Raw genomic sequence first — 22,761 nt, forward strand, 5'->3', positions numbered from 1 at the left:
GATTTCCCCTCTATCCAAAATAATGGTACAGTCCCGCATAAGCCCCGCCCCTGCCCACCCCGGGCTCTGCCTCCTAGAAGAGTTAGTCGTAGCGGCGTCTTCCGCCAGGTCGTTGGCACGTCGCTCCCGAGGTGGGGCTACGCCCCGGTCCACGCCTTCCCAGCGGGCAGTTCCCAACCGCCGTTGCTAAGCGGCGGTTACCTGGCCGCGCGGTGCTGGGCGGCGGCGGTTGCAGACGGTGGTCACCGGGCCTCAGGTAGGGCGGATTCCTGCTGCGGTGGGCCGGCCAGGGCGCTGAGGCCTGGGAGTTGGAGAGGGCCTCGGCCAGGTGTCCTCGAGGATGCTGGGCATATCCTAGGGAAAACTGAGGTCCACTAGGGTCCAGTCCTCTTGCCTGGAAAATCCCATGGGCGGAGGAGCCTGGCAGGCTGCAGTCCATGGGGTCGCGAAGAGTCGGACACGACTGAGCGACTTCACTTTCACTTTTCATTTTCATGCTTTGGAGAAGAAAATGGCACAGAGTCGGATACGACTGAATCGACTTAGCAGCAGCAGCAGCAGCAGGGTAAAGTAAAAAAGGAGCGCAGATAGAGGCCCGGATCCCAGACCTCAGACGGGGCTCGAATCTGATTCGCCTCCTGCTGGAAGGTTTTTGGTCATCCTACCAAGTGGGAAGGAACACTGACATGAAACCGTGCCGTAACATCCTAGTCCCATCCCCTTTTCCCAGGAATCCTGCTCTTAGGAATTTGTTCTGGGACAAAAATTGTGACAGAAGCAGAAATATGTAAATTGCAGTAGGCCAGAAATAGAAAAGATGCTTATGAATATTGAGTTTATTATGGCAGCCATGCAACCACTAAGGTAATCAGAAGGCAGGATATAATGTTGTTTGTACACACTGAAAATAAGCATGGGCGTGGATAAATAGAACATGAAAAGATCATGGGGGGATTTTTTTTTTTAACCCGTCAAAATCATTTTAAAGTTAAGTTTGAAGAAGGAAGATGTGGGACTAGCCAAGAAAATTCTAAAAATTCTTAGTAATAGAGGGACTAGCTTTTATCAGCAACACCAACATACCTATTATAAAACTATAGTAATTAAAATAATTGAGACTGAGCAGGAACTTACAGGCAGATAGATTATATAGAATATATAATAAAATTCAATTTTTAGGGATTTATTATATAGGCAAGGTGTATTTTAAATCAGCATTGAAAAGATAGATTAGTGTCAGGCAGCTTTTTAGTAATTAAAACAATAACAAAAGTAATTTTAAACACCAAAATAAATTCCAAATGGACTAAAGTTTAAATCTTAAAAATTATAACATCATAAAAGTACTAGAAGAAAGCATTGTGAAATGTATTTATAACCTTAGCATGGCAAAAACTCTTCTAAATACACGGTGCAATTCAGAAGCCAAAAAGGAAAATGTTAATACTTTTGATTCTATTAAATTTAAAACTATCCGTAGAGCCTGCAAAATTCATCCAAGCTAAACCAAAAAAACTACCAGTAACTAAGTCTAAAAACAAACTTCTGAAAATATTTGTTTCATGATCAACTAAAAAGTATTAAACCTAATAGAAAAATGATCCACATATGTGAACACAAAAATCAGAAGAAATACAAGTGGCTAATATACACAGTGAAGGATGGTCTTCTTACTAATTTCAGAGTGCAGATTAAAACAATAAGGTTTTTTTTGCCTATCTTATTTGCAAAGATGAAAAAGTTAAAAAGAGTAGTGTGGAAACAGAAATGTATTAGTGTTAGTGAAAGTAAAAATTACTGTGGCGGATTCATTTTGATATTTGGCAAAACTAATACAATTATGTAAAGTTTAAAAATAAAATAAAATTAGAAAAAAAAAAGTAAAAATTAGTTTTTTGTAGGGCAATTTAGAAATAATTTACTTAGCCATTCAATAGGAATTTATTCTGAAGATATGCAAAGTGCACCAAAATGTCATGTTCAATGATGTTCTTAGTACTGTTTTACTAGCAAAAAATTGGGGAGAAAAATAGATGTCCATTGGTATATGACTGATGCCATACATCTTGGTACATCCATAAAATGGAATACTGTGCAGCACTTAAAAAAAAAGTGGTATATAGTGACATGGAAAGATGTGAAAGATAAAGGTTAGATGAAAAAAGTGTGTTGCAGAATAGTGCATATGGTTCTATTTTGTGAATAAAACTGTAACTGTGTGTGTGTAAAAAGAATTTAGAAAACTATACTCCACATTTCACAGTAGTTAAGGGTGAGGAATCAGGTTGGAAACATGGTTCCCCATGTGGCAGGGTGATGGCAGGGCAGGCCCATGAGAGTGGGCTGATAGGAAACCCAGGGTTTGCCTTGGGTTTCTGCCGCCATGATTATTTATTTCACTTTCAGCCTTTGGGAATTGTAGGTAAGTTGCAGCTGTACTCCTTTTCTTAATGAATTATAGGAAATAGACATTTATTCCTTTTAGGATCTTTCTTTTGAAATATTGTTTATTGTTTCCCTTTTCTGTCCCTTCTTTTTCCCATAAGGAGGTGACCATGGAAAAAGAGCTTCGGAGCACCATTCTTTTCAATGCATACAAAAAGGAAGTCTTCACCACGAGCAATGGCTATAAATCCATGCAGAAAAGACTTCGGAGTCATTGGAAAATTCAGAGGTGACCGAGTATATTGTTTTCCCTTCTGAGCGGTAAAAACAGCTTGCTGGTAATACTGGGAAGTATCCATCTTATATAAGAATGGCATTTGCGGTGGGAGGGGTTCCACTAAACATTGTTCAGAAGTAAATTATTAAACCATCTCTCTTGAAAATTGGCAATTAGCATATTTATTAAGTTGTCCCCCCAAATTACAAGTCAAAAATTATTCTAATTATACATATATGCGTTTTTCAGAGGTTAAAGGCTTTCTCCATATTTTAACTCAGGTCAGTACTTCAGTTTAGGGAAAGGAAAAACCAAAAATATCTCTGAGTGTGTATGCATGGTTTTTCTTAATGGGTAAGGATATGTAGTCATGTGAGCTAATGGTAGAGCTGATTGAATTAGTAGTTGGGGGACTTCTTTATGCTCTAGTGTGGTCTAGTCTAATCTAAGATACCTAGAATTTTGGCTTATAGGTATATTTGAACAGAGGCTGATGACTCTGGGGCAGGCCTATTAGAGAGGAGTCTCACTTTTGAGAGAGAAGCTAGACTAGGTACCTCTAAATCCTTCATCTCTGGGCCTCTGTAGCCTCTGATTCCATACAGTTTAGATGCTAAAATAGCTCATAAATTGGTTTAAATCATGGATCTGACACTTGCTTTTAAAATCATATTTCTAGCTTAAAAGATGAAATCACACCTGAGAAGCTCATTGGGGTGAAACTATGGATTACAGCTGGGCCGAGGGAAAAATTTACCGCAGCTGAGGTAAGAAATATTCGTAAAGAAGACTGGTAGTGAGATAGCTAGGAGAATGGGCTCTGAAATCTTGAACGTAAATTCCTCTTCGCCACTTACCTATGAGGCCTCAAGGTGGTCACTTCATCTCTCTCTTCATCGTGGAGTTGTAATGATTCATGCAGCACAACAGCTATGGTGTGGTGTGGCTGAGTTTTTGCATGAAAAGTGCCAGACAGACAGTGCAGGCGAGTTCAGTATCAGCCATACCTCTTTGCCATATTTTTGCTTTAAAAATAGGAAATTCCATTTAAAATTAAACTATTTCTTAGCTATTTTTAAACTCTGTTTCATGGCTAGACAAAGAATGAGAAATGTGAAACCCAAACATAAATGAGTGAAGATGTAAAGAAATTGGACCCCTTGTGTACCATTGGTGGAGAGGTGAAGTGGTGCAGCCACTGTGGAAAACAGGATGGTGGTTCCTAAAAAATGACAAACAGAATTCTGTGATTCCGCAATCCCACTTCTGGGATATATGCAGAGAATTGAAAGCAGGATCTCAAAGAGGTGTTTGTACACTCATGTTCATCGAGAGCACCATTCCCAGCAGCCAAAAGACAGAAGCAACCCAGGTGTCCACCAACAGCTGAATGGATAAACAGTATGGGATCTACACAACTGTGACTTGTAATCTTCCTTTAGCTAGTAGTTTTCCACTTGTGCTGTCCAGATAGTCAACTGGGAAAATGTGGTTTCAGTTTGAGTATTTTGGAGCTTTATGCTAATGACAAATATGGAAATCCTATTGAAACATAGTAAGTTTTATGTTTTCTTAATATAAACTTATATTTAAGTGCCTTTACAGATTGGAAGTGTTTCTTTTTCAGCTAGTTAAGATCTTATTCACAGTGTTTTTGACAAAGGTCTTTGGCATAAATTTATAGATTGTTTTTTTTTTTTCTTTGTGTAGTTTGAAATCCTAAAGAAATACCTTGATGGTGGTGGAGACATCCTTGTGATGCTAGGAGAGGGTGGGGAATCCAGATTTGATACCAACATTAACTTTCTCCTAGAAGAATATGGAATCATGGTTAATAATGGTAATTATTATTACTATTTTATTAGAGGCAGTAACTTCCTATTTATTATTTATATCATAGTCCTCTGGGCCTGATGGTACAATGGAGAAAGCCCTGGGCTGTGAGGGTGCACGGTCCTGCATTCTGACCTCCCCAGCAGTCTCACTTTTTTGGTGCTTAGCTTCTTCCATGTATGAAATGAGAGTGATTGGAATACAGTTCCAGGATTCCCTTCAGGTCAAAATTTGTACGTGTCTATAATATCAAACTTACTTCTAATCTAAGATGCACCACCTTCTCTTTTCTCCCTAAAGATGCTGTGGTTAGAAATGTGTATTACAAGTATTTCCATCCTAAAGAAGCTCTAGTTTCCAATGGAGTCTTGAATAGGTAAGCATATCAAAAGTGGAAATGACTTTGCCGATGACTCTCCTCTTTCCTCCGTGACTCTTCCCTTCCATCTTCTCACACATTGTTTTCTCCAGCCGTTTTCCTTTCTTGCCTTTTTGTTTTATTTTATTAAATGATAGTTTATTGTATTATATCACTTCTCATCCATCAAATAATATTACTCCCATCTTTTGAAACCCGACTCCACATCACCTTTTGACAGAATATATTCAATTTCAAGTAACAGAAAACCCTGTTCAAATGGGATTAAGCAACGGGGAGATTGTATTGATTCATGTAATTGAAAAGCTGAGAAGTTGGGCGTGCTTTGGATATGGACCGACAGATCACAATGTCATCAGGACTCCAGTCCCATTTCTCTGCAGCTCTCTTGGCTCTGCTCTCCGGTGTGTGTGGACTGAATCCTTCTAACGGTTCCCAAATTGGTATCTTCATGCTACGTGAGTTAGGGCAAGAGTGCAGGCCTTGGTTCCAACCTGCTTAACAAAAGTAGACCTGAGGTGTGGTCTCTTTGAGCTGACCTAGGCCACGGGCTCATCATGAACTGGTCGCTGTGGCAGAGGGCATCGAAGGCCCGGGGTCATATTCACCCCTGGAACCAAAGATGAAACTCGTTTTTTTCTCATCCATTGAATCCTAAACCATAAGAGCTTTGAGAAAGCAGGAACTGAGTGCGTGAGGGGCAACATCAAGGACCCTCTGGTCCCCGTGTCCAGAACAATTCATTCCACACTTCAACTTGCCAGGTACGTAGGGTCTGAAGATCCAGAGTCTAGAATACAAGGCAAGAATGTGGGTCTAACACATATTTGAGCCCTTTCCTCAGGACTCAAGAAAGAGCAACTAACTCTTACATTTTCATATTAACTTTTGCAAACTTCCAGAAGAGATAGAAGTGTGTAGGAGTACTTTTAATTTTTTTAAGAATTGTATTTTGACTGCACAGTCCTCGTATCTGATTGAAAGTTATATTAATGAATGGAGTGTGAAATCCCTACATTTTGTTATTGTTGTTTACTAGATTTTAATTCGTTTTTCTTCAAGGGAGATTAGCCGGGCTGCAGGGAAGGCGGTGCCTGGAATCCTTGATGAGGAGAGCAGTGGAAACAACGCGCAGTGAGTGTGTTCCCCGAGGCCACCTGAAGAGGGCAGAATTGTCATTTGAAGAGTTTCCTTTTTCAAAATGAAACCATTTTCGTTCTTGATTACAAAAGTAGTTCTCATCAAAAAACCAGTTTGATCAGTTCAAAAGGAAGAAAATAGAACCCTCCACTCTAACTAAATCCATGCCCTTCTCCCCAAAGATAATCCTTCTAAACAACATTTAGATTTAAAAATCTTTTTTTTCATATATAAAAATAGGGATAGGTACTTTATCCTTTTAATAATGACTGGATTCAGTTGGATGTATCCTAATCTAGCCAGTCTCCTCTTACTGGACATTTAGGTAATTTTATAACATTTTGCATTAATAATACCACCTAACATTTAATGAGCACTTACTGTGTCGTAGGCATGGCATGTATTATTACTTCAGTTAATCTTCACAGCAGCCTCTAAGGTTATTGACGAGTTAACAGAGAGTGTAGTTGCCCAGGCTCACTTGACTAGTGTCGGAACTGAGTTTCGGTGCTAGGCAGTCTGCTCCAAGGCAGACTCTTAACTTCTTTTCCTTATTTTTATTATACACAGTTTGATATTGTTGTTGTTCAGCCCCCAAGTCGTGTCCAACTCTTTGCAACCTCAGGGACTGCAGCATGCCAGGCTTCCCTGTCCTCCACCATTTTATATTAATTGTCATAAATAACAAAGCACAAAGTGAACATCTTTGTAGGCACAGTTTTTGAGCACTTATGCTAGTATCTTAGTAGGCCAGATTCTTGGTGTTTAAATTTCGGGGTCACAGATGTTCCAGTTGATGCATTGCCAAATGTGGTGCATTGCCAAATCACCCTCCAGGCACGTGTAGCGTTTACGGTCCCTACGAACATCCCTTTCCTCTCTTGCCAGCATAGAATATTCTACTGAGAAATGATACCACTTTATTTTCAGGTGTAGTTCTTGGATTATGAATAGGATGGCCTTCAAAGTTTATTGACTGATTGTGTTTATCCTGTGAATTTCCTATTCACGCATTTGATATGTTTTCCTGTTGATGGTATATCTTATCCATTTACAAGACCTCCATTGGTTGCAAGTATTTTTCCCAGTTTATCATTTTACTTTGGGATATTCTGTCCCATAAAAGTTGAATGTTTTTATATCATTAATGCATATTACAAACCTCTAGTAGTTAAAATACTGTGATACTAATTCCAAACTAGTGAAAAACAAAAAATTAGACCCAAAATATATGGAAGATAAGGGTTATTTTGTAGTAAAAGTGACATTTCAGATTATTGGGGAATGAATGGTATAATTTTGGCTAAAATGTTTTTCACTTGGAAAAACATTTCTATTTTCATGCCACATCTCAAAATGTATTTCAGATGGGTTAAATTTATAAATATTAAAAATCAGACCACAACAGTACTGAAAGAAACGATAAGTGAATGTTTTATAATCTTAGAGTAAAAAAAAATCTTTCTTAGTATGAAACCACAGTAAAGTCATAAAGGGTAAAAATAAGTAGCAACATATAAGTTAACATTTTTGGACATTTAAGAATCACAATCTGATTCTTGGTAAAGAAGTAAAAGAACTGTGGACTTGGATTTAGAAGGATTTAGAAGTTTCCAATTTCATGCCTTCCTTGCAGGGTGGCCCAGCACAGAGTGACTCTTAGCTGTAGTTGCTATATCTGTGTACTGGGGACGATATGAATCTTAGCTGTTGGGAAACTCCAGCGAGGCATACTTGCAGGAGTGCTTGTAAGGTATGAGGCGTGTAACTTACCTGCTGTCAGAGTCTCACTTCCTCAGTCTCGTGAAGGGCAGATGGCAGATTGTTCCTTTCCTGGGTTATCTCGGAAGCAGAACCGTGTCTTGAGAGGCTCTGAGGTGTGGATAAGCAGCCCTGCTTCGTGCTTTGAAATCTCTTAGCTGTTGGAGTCTCAGACTGTCCTTTAGCCCCGTGTATTTTATCACTTGTCTTTTTCCTTCTCTTACTCTGCTGTAGCCACCCTGACTTTGTTTGAATTCCTTAAGTATGCTAAGCTCTCTCTCACCTTAGGACCTTTACATATCTGCTTCCTCTTCCAGGAATACACTTTCCCAGCTAATCTTACTCATTCACACATCTTAGGAGAAGTCCTGTATTAGTTTTGGGGGTGGGTGTTTAGCTTTAACACTTAGATGAGATCAGATCAGCTCAGTCACTCAGTCGTGTCTGACTCTTTGCGACCCCATGAATCCCAGCACGCCAGGCCTCCCTGTCCATCACCAACTCCTGGAGTTCACTGAGACTCACGTCCATCGAGTCAGTGATGCCATCCAGCCATCTCATCTTCTCCTCTTGCCCCCAATCCCTCCCAGCATCAGAGTCTTTTCCAATGAGTCAACTCTTCACATGAGGTGGCCAAAGTACTGGAGTTTCAGCTTTAGCATCATTCTTTCCAAAGAAATCCCAGGGCTGATCTCCTTCAGAATGGACTGGTTGGATCTCCTTGCAGTCCAAGGGACTCTCAAGAGTCTTCTCCAACACCACAGTTCAAAAGCATCAATTCTTCGGCGCTCAGCCTTCTTCACAGTCCAACTCTCACATCCATACATGACCACTGGAAAAACCATAGCCTTGACTAGACGAACCTTTGTTGGCAAAGTCATGTCTCTGCTTTTGAATATGCTATCTAGGTTGGTCATAACTTTCTTCCAAGGAGTAAGTGTCTTTTAATTTCATGGCTGCAGTCACCATCTGTAGTGATTTTGGAGCCCAGAAAAATAAAGTCTGACACTGTTTCCACTGTTTCCCCATCTATTTCCCATGAAGTGATGGGACCGGATGCCATGATCTTTGTTTTCTGAATGTTGAGCTTTAAGCCAGCTTTTTCACTTTCATCAAGAGGCTTTTTAGTTCCTCTTCACTTTCTGCCATAAGGGTGGTGTCATCTGCATATCTGAGGTTATTGATATTTCTCCCGGCAATCTTGATTCCAGCTTGTGCTTCTTCCAGTCCAGCGTTTCTCATGATGTACTCTGCATATAAGTTAAATAAACAGGGTGACAATATACAGCCTTGACGAACTCCTTTTCCTATTTGGAACCAGTCTGTTGTTCCATGTCCAGTTCTAACTGTTGCTTCCTGACCTGCATACAGATTTCTCAAGAGGCAGATCAGGTGATCTGGTATTCCCATCTCTTTCAGAATTTTCCACAGTTTATTGTGCTCCACGCAGTCAAAGGCTTTGGCATAGTCAGTAAAGCAGAAATAGATGTTTTTCTGGAACTCTCTTGCTTTTTCCATGATCCAGTGGATGTTGGCAATTTGATCTCTGGTTCCTCTGCCTTTCCTAAAACCAGCTTGAACATCTGGAAGTTCACGGTTCACATATTGCTGAAGCCTGGCTTGGAGAATTTTGAGCATTACTTTACTAGCGTGTGAGATGAGTGCAATTGTGTGGTAGTTTGAGCATTCTTTGGCATTGCCTTTCTTTGGGATTGGAATGAAAACTGATCTTTTCCAGTCCTGTGGCCACTGCTGAGTTTTCCAAATTTGCTGGCATATTGAGTGCAGCACTTTCACAGCATCATCTTTCAGGATTTGGAATAGCTCGACTGGAATTCCATCACCTCCACTAGCTTTGTTCGTAGTGATGCTTTCTAAGGCCCACTTGACTTCACATTCCAGGATGTCTGGCTCTAAGTGAGTGATCACACCATCGTGATTATCTGGGTCGTGAAGGTCTTTTTTGTACAGGTCTTCTTTGTATTCTTGCCATCTCTTCTTAATATCTTCTTCTTCTGTTAGGTCCATACCATTTCTGTCCTTTATCGAGCCCATCTTTGCATGAAATGTTCCTTTGGTATCTCTGATTTTCTTGAAGAGATCCCTAGTCTTTCCCATTCTGTTGTTTTCCTCTATTTCTTTGCATTAATCGCTGAAGAAGGCTTTCTTATCTCTTTTTGCTATTCTTTGGAACTCTGCATTCAGATGTTTATATCTTTCCTTTTCTCCTTTGCTTTTCACTTCTCTTCTTTTCACAGCTATTTGTAAGGCTTCCCCAGACAGCCATTTTTCTTTTTTGCATTTCTTTTCCATGGGAATGGTCTTGATCCCTGTCTTCTGTACAATGTCACGAACCTCATTCCATAGTTCATCAGGCACTCTATCTATCAGATCTAGGCCCTTAAATCTATTTCTCACTTCCACTGTGTAGTCATAAGGGATTTGACTTAAGTCATACCTGAATGGTCTAGTGGTTTTCCCTACTTTCTTCAGTTTAAGTCTGAATTTGGCAATAAGGAGTTCATGATCTGAGCCACAGTCAGCTCCTGGTCTTGTTTTTGCTGAGTGTATAGAGCTTCTCCATCTTTGGCTGCAAAGAATATAATCAATTTGATTTTGGTGTTGACCATCTGGTGATGTCCGTGTATAGAGTCTTCTCTTGTGTTGTTGGAAGAGGGTGTTTTTTATGACCAGTGCATTTTCTTGGCAAAACTCTATTAGTCTTTGCCCTGCTTCATTCCGTATTCCAAGGCCAAATTTGCCTGTTACTCCAGGTGTTTCTTGACTTCCTACTTTTGCATTCCAGTCCCCTATAATGAAAAGGACATCTTTTTTGAGTGTTCTAAAAGGTCTTGTAGGTCTTCATAGAACCGTTCAACTTCAGCTTCTTCAGCGTTACTGGTTGGGGCATAGACTTGGATTACTGTAATATTGAATGGTTTGCCTTGGAAATGAACAGAGATCATTCTGTCGTTTTTGAGATTGCATCCAAGTACTGCATTTCGGACTCTTTTGTTGACCATGATGGCCACTCCATTTCTTCTGAGGAATTCCTGCCCACAGTAGTAGATATAATGGTCATCAGAGTTAAATTCACACATTCCAGTCCATTTCAATTTGCTAATTCCTAGAATGTCGACATTCACTCTTGCCATCTCTTGTTTGACCACTTCCAATTTGCCTTGATTCATGGACCTAACACTTAAAGTCTCATCAAAATGTCAGTCTGATTGATTTCTTAGTAATAATAAAAGAAATAGAGGCATATAAATAGCTTGACAGTTTTCATCTTATAAGCGACCATTCTTTTGCTTTCTTAAGAATTATCTCCCTTGAGTGCACTTGGGAAAGTGTGGGAAAGGGTGGGCCCTGACATACACACAACTGTTTCTCCCTTTTCTTCCTCCTTGGCAACTGTTCACTTCCTTCTGCTCCTGCTCTGGAAATCCTGGGCTGTAGCCCCCCTTACTGGGATACTGTTAGGTTCGGGGTAGAAGGAAGAGAATGGGTAATGTGGGGCAGGTACCTCTTCTCAACCACGATGAGACATAGAAGTCATAGCTGTAGGTGAGACTTTACTGAAGGGACAGGGAGAACTGACACAGGAAGGAAATAATTGAAAACTTAAGCTAAAAAGAATGGTCTAAAAGAAAGAAAAATTAAAATCTTCATAGGCAGCTCTTCCTGGGTATTCCCTCTGCCCGTTCCTCCCACCTCCTGCCCCAGTTTCTAATTATATGCTTTGCTTTTAAGATTCCTGTTTCTCTCCATTCTGAGAACACTTCTTTCAAACAAATACTTTGGAGAGCTCGTTTTTCTTTTTGGCCACATAGCATGCAAGATCCTAGTTCCCCGACCAGGGGTGGAACCCTCACCCCCTGAATTGGAAACGCAGAATTTTTACCACTGGATCACCAGGGAACTCGCTCCATTTTTCTTTCACTGAAACCCTAGCTCCTCCTGCAGGGCCTGGCCTCACCCAGGTGTGCACGCCACCCTTAGCCCCTCAGTCCCACACCTTTTTCAGGAGTACATTGCCCAACTACTGATTCACTCTGGGTACTCACAGTCTTTGCTAGAACAGTGTAGAGTAGAGGGGGTACTCCAAGACTGGTCTGTGTAGAAGTGTCCAACGTGGGATAAATATACGCCTGTATTCGTATAAGCCCTCAGCCGCTCCACACCCCTCCAGTGGCAGACATTCGTACCTGGCGATAACACCAGTCAGGTTTATGAGGGGGAGAAAACTATGTCTGCAACGTGGTTCCCCAGAGCAGGCTCATGTGTAGTTCTGGTTCAGTTCTTAGATGAAGCCTCCTCTTCTTCCACTTCTTCCATAGGGACTACTTTATTTCTTTCTGTTATAATCATTTACGCATACGACTGTACATTTTTCATTTATATTCACATTTCCTAAAATGCTTCATTAAACTTAGAGCTATACTGATTTTGAGGTAATAAACCAAAGCTTATAGAAGATTTTGATCATAACTTTCTCAAGAAACACTGAGATTATCTTCAAAAACTTTGCTATTGAACACCTTGAACGTTTCTTTCTTTCAGGGCTCTCACCTTTGTCTATCCTTTTGGTGCCACGTTGAGTGTCACGAAGCCCGCAGTGGCTGTCCTGTCCACAGGCTCTGTCTGTTTCCCGCTTAACAGGCCCATCCTGGCTTTCTATCACTCGAAGGTACAGCCTTTCTTAGATATGGGTGGGTATGTAATTTTTATTACTGAAATTGTGAACACTACTGTTTCTATAGGGGTTTCATATACTGTCTGTCTCTTTTTTGGGGGGGTGGGTCGGGGGAGCGCTGCACCACTATGCAGGATCTGAGTTCCCCAACCAGAGATTGAACCCGGGTCCCTTGCAGTAGAGTCCTAACTCTGGTCCACCGGGAAATGCCTATATTTTCTCATTGGTCTTCACAATAGTCCTGTGAAGTAGAATTGCACTGAATTACATTTTACTTATGGGGAAACAGTGGTCATTTTTGGAGTCAAGACCTAAACGTAGCTCTTATTATAAATCCAAAGCTTTTCCAGTGCAGCATGAGGCAGCGTGTAGTACAGCTGCCTCTGACCAGCTCTCACCCTCACTGTAAGAGAATCCATTTAGAGGAAGGTTGATTAAGCAAACTGCACCACAGAATTGTGCTGCTTGTATTTTAGTGCATCCCAGGAAAACATTCCAGGAGATTCATCCTGGAATGTTATCATCCTGGAGTACATGCAAGATACAGGTTCAGGTGGCTCGAGAGGGCATCGTCATCGTCCTCATCACCCCATGTATCCACTGCCTTTTAATTCATGTCTGTTGAACCCACCTTCATCTGTCTACCAAGACGTGGAATTCACCAGTGACCTCCCAGTTTTTGTCCAGAGACCCACATGTCTGTAGTTTAGCAGGATCCTATTTTTCTTTATGGGACCTAGGTATTACTTTTCCTTCTCATATTTAAAATTTCTGACATCATTTTATTAGGAAGTAAATAAATGTCTATGCTGTGCTTGAAAGATGATGTTTAGACAAAATTGGTATAGCTATTATGGCATTTTAATCTCTCCTAAGCAGAGAGAAATATTGTTTTAGAATTAAAGTGTTATTAAATGATTCAAGATGCGGAAATGACTAGTTTACATGAAATGTCTATTCAGAGACACAAAAGTCATGAGACACCATCTTAAGGGGCCCCTGGTATTGTATGTAATACCAGAGCTTTGATTGTTTTTAACCAGGCACAGAGATGTTACCTGGCTTAATCAGTGGACTTTATGGAGTATCTGGTGGGTATACCATTCTGTGCTAAGTGTGGCGTTTCCTCTGGAACTCATGAGATTATCATCTGTTCATTGCCTAGCTATTTAAAGCCCATTTTCTCCTCCTAATAGGCTTTCAGTCCTGCCTTGTAAACAGTCTTTCAGAGAGGTTGCTGCCTGTCACTCTTGTTGGTGAGATGAGGCAGTGATCTCAGGGAGGAGCTCCACCTGGACCCATGAGCAAGGTCAGGCCAGCACTGGAGGGTTCTGCCTGCTTGCCAGGGCCGTTGCCTTCTCTGGGCTCATTACAAGACTTTCTAGGTCTTCAGTTTACTGGGACAGACTCATTAGCACTGAGGGAGCAAATGGTCCTTGAGTAAACATATGCCTATTTAATTGGAACAAGTTATAGACAGATGCTGGAAAAGGCCACTGAAGACAATGGTATAATCTGTCAGGACAGAATAAAAGGATTAAAGAACAATCTACAGTCTATTTGAAATAAATGAAGTAGGGAAAAGAAAATACAGTCGACCCATGAACAGTGTGGGGGTTAGAGGTGCCGGTCGTCTGCATGGTGGAAAATCGTGTGTAATAGAGCCAGGCCTCCATCTGTGCAGTCTGCTTCTGTGAATTCAATCGACCGTGGACTGTGTTGTACAATAGTATTCACTGTTGAAAAAGTTCACTTGTAAGTGAAACCATGCAGTTGAAACCCATGTTCATTCAAAGGTCAACTGTATATTAAGGAAAAGATAAATCTGTGAATAGAGGTTTATGTATTGACTTAGCCTGTGGGGATTCAAATCACAACCCAGTTCATCCAGTCATTTCCCCATTCTTTCTCTAGAATTCCACCCAGTTAATTTCCTATTCTCAGTAACCGATCTGTTTGCAGTGGTTATGGTGTAGAAATCATTTTATTTTTCCTATGAAGCATTTGCTTTTCATGTGGGACCTTTCACAGTTTGTTTTGCAAATTTTGTTTTATTTGCAGAATTTGTATATTTGTCTCCCAACATCTGTGGCTTAGGTGTCATTCTTTTTCAGTACCATTACAACTGTGTCTTCCTTGTATGTGACTTTGCTAGAAAGTCTGATTTCATTTTGTATTTTTAATTCTGTACTCTTTTTTTCTTATGACAAAATAATATGTACTCGGTAATTTAAAATACAGCTATGGAAGGATTTCCCTGGTGGTTCAGTGGTTAAGAATCTGCCTTCCAGTGCAAGGGATGTGGGTGTGATCCCTGGTGAGGGAACTAAGATCCCACATGCTGTGGGCAATGAAGCCCGCCTGATCCAGAGCTCATGCGCCACACGGAAGACTGAGCGCAGCCACAAAATACACACAGAGATGGAGGGAAAACATGCTGCTCTCGCACTGTTCTGAGGCGGGCCAGGTGGACATCGTGGTCATTTTCTCCTGCTTCTGCTGGTGCTGCATTTTTGTTTGCCTCACAGGCTTTAAACTCTCTACAATTGATGGTATACTTTTTTTTTTTAACCTAATGTTGTGGCAGATGCATTTTTCCAAGTTAGTGAAAATGCTTTCTAATATATAACTTAACAACTGGGAGGTTCCATTGTTCTTAACCGTATTTCTGGGTGAACGTTTGGATTTATTTCTGATCTTCTGTAACCATTACTGTAGAGGTGTGCAGAGTGTCTGCTGTATTTTATACTGCTTTGCTGCTTTTGTTGGCAGTTTCAGCACCGTGTCAGAGACTGTCACTGAAACCTGACCAATAGTTTACAGTCACTTTTTCTTACTTATTAATCTTATAAGGAAAAGTACTTTGTTTTTTGTTTAAATTACTAATCTTAAAGTTTTTTTTTATTAGCTAGTCATTTCTTTTGTGAATTTTTCATGCTTGTGGGTTAGTTTTCTGTCTCTTAAACACTTTTTATGGTACTCCTAAAATGTCTAAATCTTTACAGATTGTTTTTCAATTTGTTTTTTTTTATTTCCCTTTAAGATTATGATTTTCATTTATAATTTCACTAACTGGGAAAATACTGTCGAACAAATTTACATTACTTTCTGTTTAAGTCAGATAGAAGGGTACAGAAGCGTCTAAATTGAGTCAGGTTGGAATTTAGTTGTTGTCATAATTGACATTTCTAGACCATTAAAATACCCATGTAAACTGACACATGTTGGTGTAGAAGACATTTGCTCATGTGATTGTGAGGATAAGTGTTTGGTGACTAGGACGCACGTAGTCCATTTGGGATCTGAATCACTGACCCTGCTTTGTCATCAGCAGAACCAAGGTGGGAAGCTGGCAGTGCTTGGCTCATGTCACATGTTCAGTGACCAATATTTGGATAAAGAAGAGAACAGCAAAATCATGGTAAGCTCTTTTCTTTTGTCATATTAATGAATATTGTACACGATTTTCATGTCATTTAAAAAATGTACTGCTGAGTTCATCTATTCATTTAAAACCAGCTCTTCAGAGCCTATTCTGTTCCAGGCACTAAGGACACAAAGGTGAGTCAGGCACAGTCTCTGCTCTGCACAAGTGCACAGGACATTGAGGGAGACTGAGAGATGAGGGAGGTCAGTGCAGAGGGATGCGGCGCGTGTCTCTAAACTTGCCGCCCGGGCTGGGAGCCTCCCTGGGGAAGCAGGGAGGAGCAGGCCCAGCCAGGGCCTCGTGCGTGGAGCCTTGGAACTCAAACTCTCTTTGAAAAGCCACGGCGAGCCCTTGTAGAGAGTCCAGCAGCTTTGGGCATAGTCAGGTCTTTGGGTGTGGAAGAGGGAAGGGAGAGGGAAACATATGGGCAAGGAGGGGCAAGGACGTGAATGAAGGCAGGGAAGGGGTGAGTCGGGGAGGCACTGGCCAGCACGAGGAGACTGTGATGGGACTGGCTGCTGGCTGAGGTGGGAAGTGAAGGAAGGCATGGCAAGTGCGAGGGGAACGTGCCCTGGGAAGGATGGCGGGGTGCTGGCCAGAGCTGGACTTTGGCGTGATGCTGCTGGCTCTCTGACCAGAGGGAAAAGATGTTCCTTCAGCCTTAAGGATTGTTGTTGTGTTGAGAGACTGATTGAAGATCTTGTTTTTATAGAATCCACATGAAGTTCCATTGTCTTTAGTCACATTCTGGGGCATCTTGCTGTATTCTACTTTTTAAGTCCAGACTGTCATCAGCACATTATACAGGGATTGTTTCAGAATTGTGAACACATTTTAATAGATTTGGGCTTATGGTTAAAGGCTTGAGTGCCCAAAGATAAATGGTAAATTTCTAACAATAAAAATGGCACTAGAGTGAGAAAGACTTACAAGTTTTTATATGATTTCACCAAGACAGGGGCGACTGCCCTTTTTCAAATCACTGCTGTATAGTCTCTTTCCTGCCATCATTTTTCTTGATTGATTAAATTCTCTAGTCCTGCCTACAGCTTTCTCAAATACACAGTGTGTAAGTCTGTGTGTTTTTTTTTTTAATTTAGGATGTTGTTTTCCGGTGGCTCACAACAGAAGACATCCACCTAAACCAGATTGACGCCGAGGACCCAGAGGTAGGAGGCGGTAAATTACTTAACAACTTTGAAATGAAAAATGGGTCCAGCTTCTCAGCACCACTTCTAAGAGTTCCAAAAACCTATCTATCTCTTACCTTATCTGTAAGACAGATAGCAAGAAATGATGCTTTTTGGCAAGACGAAGCCTATGCTGTTAAAAAAAAAATCAGTAAATTATTAGTCATAGAATTCAGTGGGGTGGGAGCCTCTGTCTGTATATGTAGTAACTGGAACTTAATATATGCTCTCTGGCTGAAACTTTCAGAATCAGTATCTGTAGAGAAATACGTCTTCAAAACTATGAAGGATATAAAAGTACTTTTTCATAAAGAAACAAAGATCATCAGAATTTAAGTTTTAAGCTCCAATTTGGTTGCCTTTAGGAAGAACAATCCTAAAGGCATTATGATAATACTTCATCAGACATGGGAGAGTGGAAAGACCACTTCCCTAGTAGTCTGGTGGCTAAGACTCTGTGCTCCTATCGCAGGGGGCCTGGGTTCAGTCCACGGTCAGGGAACTAGATCCCACATGCCGCAAATGAAGTTTCCTCGTGTGGAACTAAGACCCAGTGGAGCCAAATAAATATTAAAAAAAAAAATAAAAGGCCAGCTCTGGACTGGGAACCAGTAACTGCATTCTCGGTCCCACTCCACCATGAGCCTTGAAACCTTAAGTGGGTTATTTCTGACCTTTTTTCATCTTCATTTTCTCATTAGTTTTGGGGCTACCAGTACCTTTCTCACAGGGTAATTATGAGAATCATAATAATAAGTGAATCAACATAGATTTACTTGTTAAACTGAAGTGTATAAAAGGGCTATACATCTATCAAGACTTTTTTAAAAACCTCTTGTATTGGTTATATATTAATACCAGGCCCTATATATCATATACGTCCACATAAATCATTGTTTAAACCGCACTACAGCCCTGGCAAGTAGATGGTCTTATTCTCTTTTTATCAATGAAACTGAAATTCTGCAAGACTGTAATATGCCCAAAGAGCCAGCCAACAGTTACAGAGCCAGGAACCAAACCCAGGGCTGCTGACTCAAAAGTCTACTCCTTCTTCATTTACCTCTGTGTTTCCTAACTGCTGACCTGTCAGGAAAATGATTTTTTGGCTATGGGTAGCACAAGGTAACTGGAGAAGGCAATGGCACCCCACTCCAGTACTCTTGCCTGGAAAATCCCATGGATGGGGAGCCTGGTGGGCTGCAGTCCATGGGGTCGCTGGGAGTCGGACACGACTGAGCGACTTCACTTTCACTTTTCTCTTTCGTGCATCAGAGAAGGAAGTGGCGACCGGGGAGCCTGGTGGGCTGCCGTCTATGGGGTCGCACAGGGTCGGACACGACTGAAGCGACTTGGCAGGCAGCACAAGGTAGCCAGAGACCATCACCGATGGCCTGTGCCCTTGGCTGAGGACTGATTTGGCTGGGAAACCTCGGGCTGACTCAGGTTCGGAAACATGAGAGCCTCACATCTAAAATATCGCTTCAGATGGAAACATGAAGTATGGGGCTGTTGTGCTTAAATTTCTCCTTAAAAGTAATGTAAGCCCCAAAACCAAAGAATTGGGGTAAAGCCAATCAGGAATTGGCTTTTCAGGTTTCAGAGGACCCAGCTCTGAGTGGATGATGTGTTTGGCAGCCGCCAGCCCTAGTTAGAGTGTTGTGTGCCGAGGGAAGCAGTGCTAAGAGGTGTTGTGTCTGCTCCAGTTCCGTGTGGCCGCCTTGCTCTTGCTCAGTTTCTGTCAGTCCTGTTTTCTAACCTAGGAAACAGAAGTGAGTAAAGTCTTCAAGGTTCCCACTTAGATTAATCCCTGGCCGAGCCATTGTTCCTGGGTTGGGAGATCCCCTGGAGAAGGGAATGGCTACCCACTCCAGTATTCTTGCCTAGAGAATCCCATGGACAGAGGAGCCTGGTGGGCTACAGTCCATGGAGTCACAGAGTCAGACACGACCGAGTGACTAACACGTACTTAAGCCATTGTTAGTACCCGCTTCAGTCTGATTTCAGAGCCTGTGCCTTTCTGCTATTCTGTTCTTCTCTCTCTACCGTGTGAGACACTGGGCTGGTTCCAAAGCAAAGCCTCAGTACAAAGCCAGAGGAGGGGAGTGTTGTTAAGGCCTTCTTAGCTCTAAAACGGTGCAGTTTCACATACCTTCCAGGTGGGAGACCTGGTGGAAAATGTCCTTTGTCTTGTAAGGCTTTGAAAAGTAAGACACTGAATCCAGTAACATGACACAGTGAGAAATACTGAAAATCTTCCAGGTGGCGCTAGTGGTAAAGAACTCGAGGGCCATAGGAAACATGGGTTCAATCCCTGGGAAGATCCCTGGAAGAGGGCACAGCACCCCACTCCAGTATTCTTGCCTGGAGAATCCCATGGCCAGAGGAGCCTGGCGGGCTGCGGTCCGTGGGGCTGCAGAGTGGGGCGCCACTGAGCACCCTCTGGGGCGGCATGGCCCGCATTCCTCCCTGTGCTGGGCACGCGTCTGTGTCCTGCTCTTGCCTTCATCTCTTCCCTGGTAGAGGGTTGAAGACTCTGCATCGGCCAGATCAGGCCAGGAAGCACATTTATTTGTTGATGCTTCCCCTTGTTTCTGGTCTAAAAAGTTGTTTAAGGATTGGGGAAGTTTATGATGCTTGGGATATAGAAAAAAGTGCTCCTGTTTGACTCAGAGTCTCACTGACATCAAGCTCAGACACCTCTCCCCAAGCGCTGGCAGTGGAGAATGTGTAGCCGTTTGTTGTGAGTTCAGAGAGCAGTTTTTCAAACTGTTACCAAGTTAGCCTTGTTAGAAGTCCAGGTTAAACGCAGTTTAAAGGGAAATTAGGAACACACAAACTTCCAGTTGCCAGCATGCATTCATTTAAACTTAAATTTATTGCCTGGCTAGGTAATGTCTTCCCATCATTTGAAATTCAAGAGCAGGCACACTGAAGGCTCTCCCTTCTGCCTTTGCCCAGCCACCTGGTTCTCCTCCCCAGTGACAACAATCTTAGCAGTTACTCATATGTTATTCCAGAGATAGTTTATACAGAGATAAGCAAACGTGTGTGTGTATGCTCTCCTTCCCCCTTGTTTTACCCAGACGGTCCTATATGTATGGCATGTATATACACTGCCTAGCACCTCGCTTTTTAAATATTATGTCTGGGAGATTTTTCCATATTGTTCATAAAAAGCTTTCTTTTGATTGTGTTTTGGAAGCTGTACTGTCCATTGTTTGTACTGCGGTGTACTGACTGTGGTATACCTATTGAGGGACATAGGTTTTCCTGGTCTTCTGCTGTAACCAAGGTGTCATCACTGAAGGTTCTCAGCAGGGCTGCAGGCATGTCCGCAGCTAGGCGAAAGAATTAGGGCCTAGTGTCCAGGGAGGGGTAGTCTGTGCCGGGGTCACACGTGGTTCATATATAGGACAGGGGAGAAAGCAGAGTATACAGCACATATGCTGGTGGCTGGAGAGAAGATAGACTTTGAAATGGGAGCTTGTGGATTTTCTTTTATGGTTGCTTCTGATTTCTCACTGAACTAGAAAATAAGGTCACCAAAATTAAGAAAGGGAAAATCATTTTAGTTGGTTGAAGTAGCAGACAGAACTGCCTAGGAGAATGGGAACAGGGGATGAACTTGAGAATTGGGTTGATGACTGAGCCCTCAAGATCACAAAATGGAGGAGAGCCATCCAGCAGGGCCACGCATTTCTCCAGCCGTGTCCAGCTGTGTGCGTGCCAGCCTGCATCGTGGATTTCTCCAGCGCTGGCGTTTACCCAGGTGACCTTGGTCCTTCTTTCCACAGAAATGGGCATATTTAAGGTTTGGCTGTCAGTAAGTGTAATCAGCAAGATGTTTTAGCAAGAGAAGAGAAATATTGCAGATTCAGACCTGAGGCGTTGGAGACCAGACAGTAAATCCTAGCCCCTGCTCTGCTGAAAGGAACCGTCTTATCACTTTCAGATTTCCGACTACATGATGCTACCCGACACAGCCGCCTTGTCCGAGCGGCTGCGAGTGTGTCTCCAGGAGGGCGATGAGAACCCACGGGACTTCACCAGCCTCTTCGACCTGTCCCTTTACCAGCTGGATACGACCTCCCTCCCGAAGGTCATCAAGTCAGTACTGTGGCTCTCCGCTGCTCTGCACTCCATTCTGAGTGTTCGGTCTGCAAACATGAGCCTGGGGCCAGGAGATAGGGTCACAATAAGTGTGGTGTACAAAACGTGTTCTCAGACCTGTGATGAGGTCAGCCGGGACAGCCGGGGGATTGGGGCGGGACTTGATGCAGAGGAAACTGCCTGCAGTTATCAGCCTCTGCTGTGTTCCAGGCTCTGTATCAGGCATTTAGAGGAACCAGCTTGGCCTGCTTTGCCCGAGACTTTCCTGGTCTTAGGACAGAGAGCCCCACGTCCCAGGGACCCACTCAGTGAATCAAGATGGTTAGTCATCCTGTAAGCACGCCGCGTTGTGCCTTCTTTTAATGCTTTCGGTGGTCCTCTGAGTTACCTGCCTCATTTTTGGTCGAGGAGTCTGAGGTTTCTTGGGGAAGGATTCTCCCACGTTGGGAGCAGGGATTTCAAGCCAGGCCCGAGTGACCTTCAGGCCAGTGCTGGACCCCATATCATTGCCTGTGCTGTTGTTGTTTTTTGCCTTCTCTGTTGGATCCCTAAGGACAGAGGCAGAGACTAACGTTTTTGAGCATCTTGGGCCTGGCACGGGATCTATCAATACATCTCTAATAATAAACCAAAGGCTGAAGGCACAGCTACAGATGCCTGTCTAATGTCCTGTCCCCTGTACTTATGTACAAGGTCACCAAGTACTCCTAGAGCTCCGACTGTGCTGAGCATTGTACCTCAAGTGTAGGGTTTTATGGAGAAGACGGACAGAAGCTGTGATGCAGGGTTATCTGCTAAGTCACTTCAGTCATGTCCGACTCTGTGCAACCCCATAGACGGCAGCCTACCAGGCTCCCCCGTCCCTGGGATTCTCCAGGCAAGAACACTGGAGTGGGTTACCATTTCCTTCTCCAATCCATGAAAGTGAAAAGTGAAAGTGAAGTCGCTCAGTCATGTCGGACTCTTAGCAACCCCATAGACGGCAGCCTACCAGGCTCCTCTGCCCATGGGATTTTCCAGGCAAGAGTACTGGAGTGGGTTGCTGTCACGCAAGTGTATGTTCCTCGGTTCTTTGTCTCGTCACAACAAAGATTTGGAGCGACGGACATTAAAGCCCTCGGCGCGTCACAGCTCTTGGGTCTTGGACAAACCGTGCTACAGTTCTTAGGCAAATCAGTGTTACAGCTCCATTTTTATTTATAAGATAGCAGGAGAATCCAAGACTCGAAGAGAAGAGAGTGGAGGAGTGCGTGGGGAGGGAGAAAGAGAGAGAGAGAGAGCTCACGCATGCACACGGGAGAGAGAGTCCGAGAGAAAGTGCTTTGGCTCCTCCTTTTATATGTTTTTTCCTCCACCTGGGCCTGCCCTATGCAAATTGGGCTTAGCCAGGAGTGCTGTTTGTTCTGCCTGAAGTTTTCACTCTGGTCCTCGGACCTTCCTTTGACCTTCCTTGTCTTTTAGCCACCGCCATTTTGGACTCCTTTTCCCTATTCTACCTACCTAACATTCCCCCTCAAGAGATGGGAGGCCCAATTCTTTGGGAATAGGGGCGTCAAGGTC

At 42.7% G+C, this 22,761-nt stretch overlaps 1 protein-coding gene across 2 annotated transcripts in view; it reads left to right on the forward strand.

Moving 5' to 3' along the window:
- The first annotated feature begins 56 nt into the window (after positions 1 to 56).
- Positions 57 to 22,761, forward strand: part of IFT52 (intraflagellar transport 52) — a 38,129-nt gene continuing 15,424 nt past the window's right edge. The window contains exons 1-10 of one of the 2 annotated variants that reach the window (XM_070381766.1): positions 57 to 256; positions 2,547 to 2,674; positions 3,342 to 3,429; positions 4,373 to 4,502; positions 4,796 to 4,871; positions 5,937 to 6,008; positions 12,339 to 12,465; positions 15,803 to 15,892; positions 16,999 to 17,067; positions 21,044 to 21,198. In XM_070381766.1, coding sequence (XP_070237867.1) covers positions 2,556 to 2,674; positions 3,342 to 3,429; positions 4,373 to 4,502; positions 4,796 to 4,871; positions 5,937 to 6,008; positions 12,339 to 12,465; positions 15,803 to 15,892; positions 16,999 to 17,067; positions 21,044 to 21,198 — 926 coding nt within the window. In that variant the 5' untranslated portion in view covers positions 57 to 256; positions 2,547 to 2,555. The remainder of the gene's footprint in view (positions 257 to 2,546; positions 2,675 to 3,341; positions 3,430 to 4,372; positions 4,503 to 4,795; positions 4,872 to 5,936; positions 6,009 to 12,338; positions 12,466 to 15,802; positions 15,893 to 16,998; positions 17,068 to 21,043; positions 21,199 to 22,761) is intronic. The other variant, XM_005909732.3, reaches the window with a different exon arrangement.

Source organism: Bos mutus, chromosome 13, assembly GCF_027580195.1.
Source record: "Bos mutus isolate GX-2022 chromosome 13, NWIPB_WYAK_1.1, whole genome shotgun sequence".
In the NCBI taxonomy this organism is placed as follows: domain Eukaryota; kingdom Metazoa; phylum Chordata; class Mammalia; order Artiodactyla; family Bovidae; genus Bos; species Bos mutus.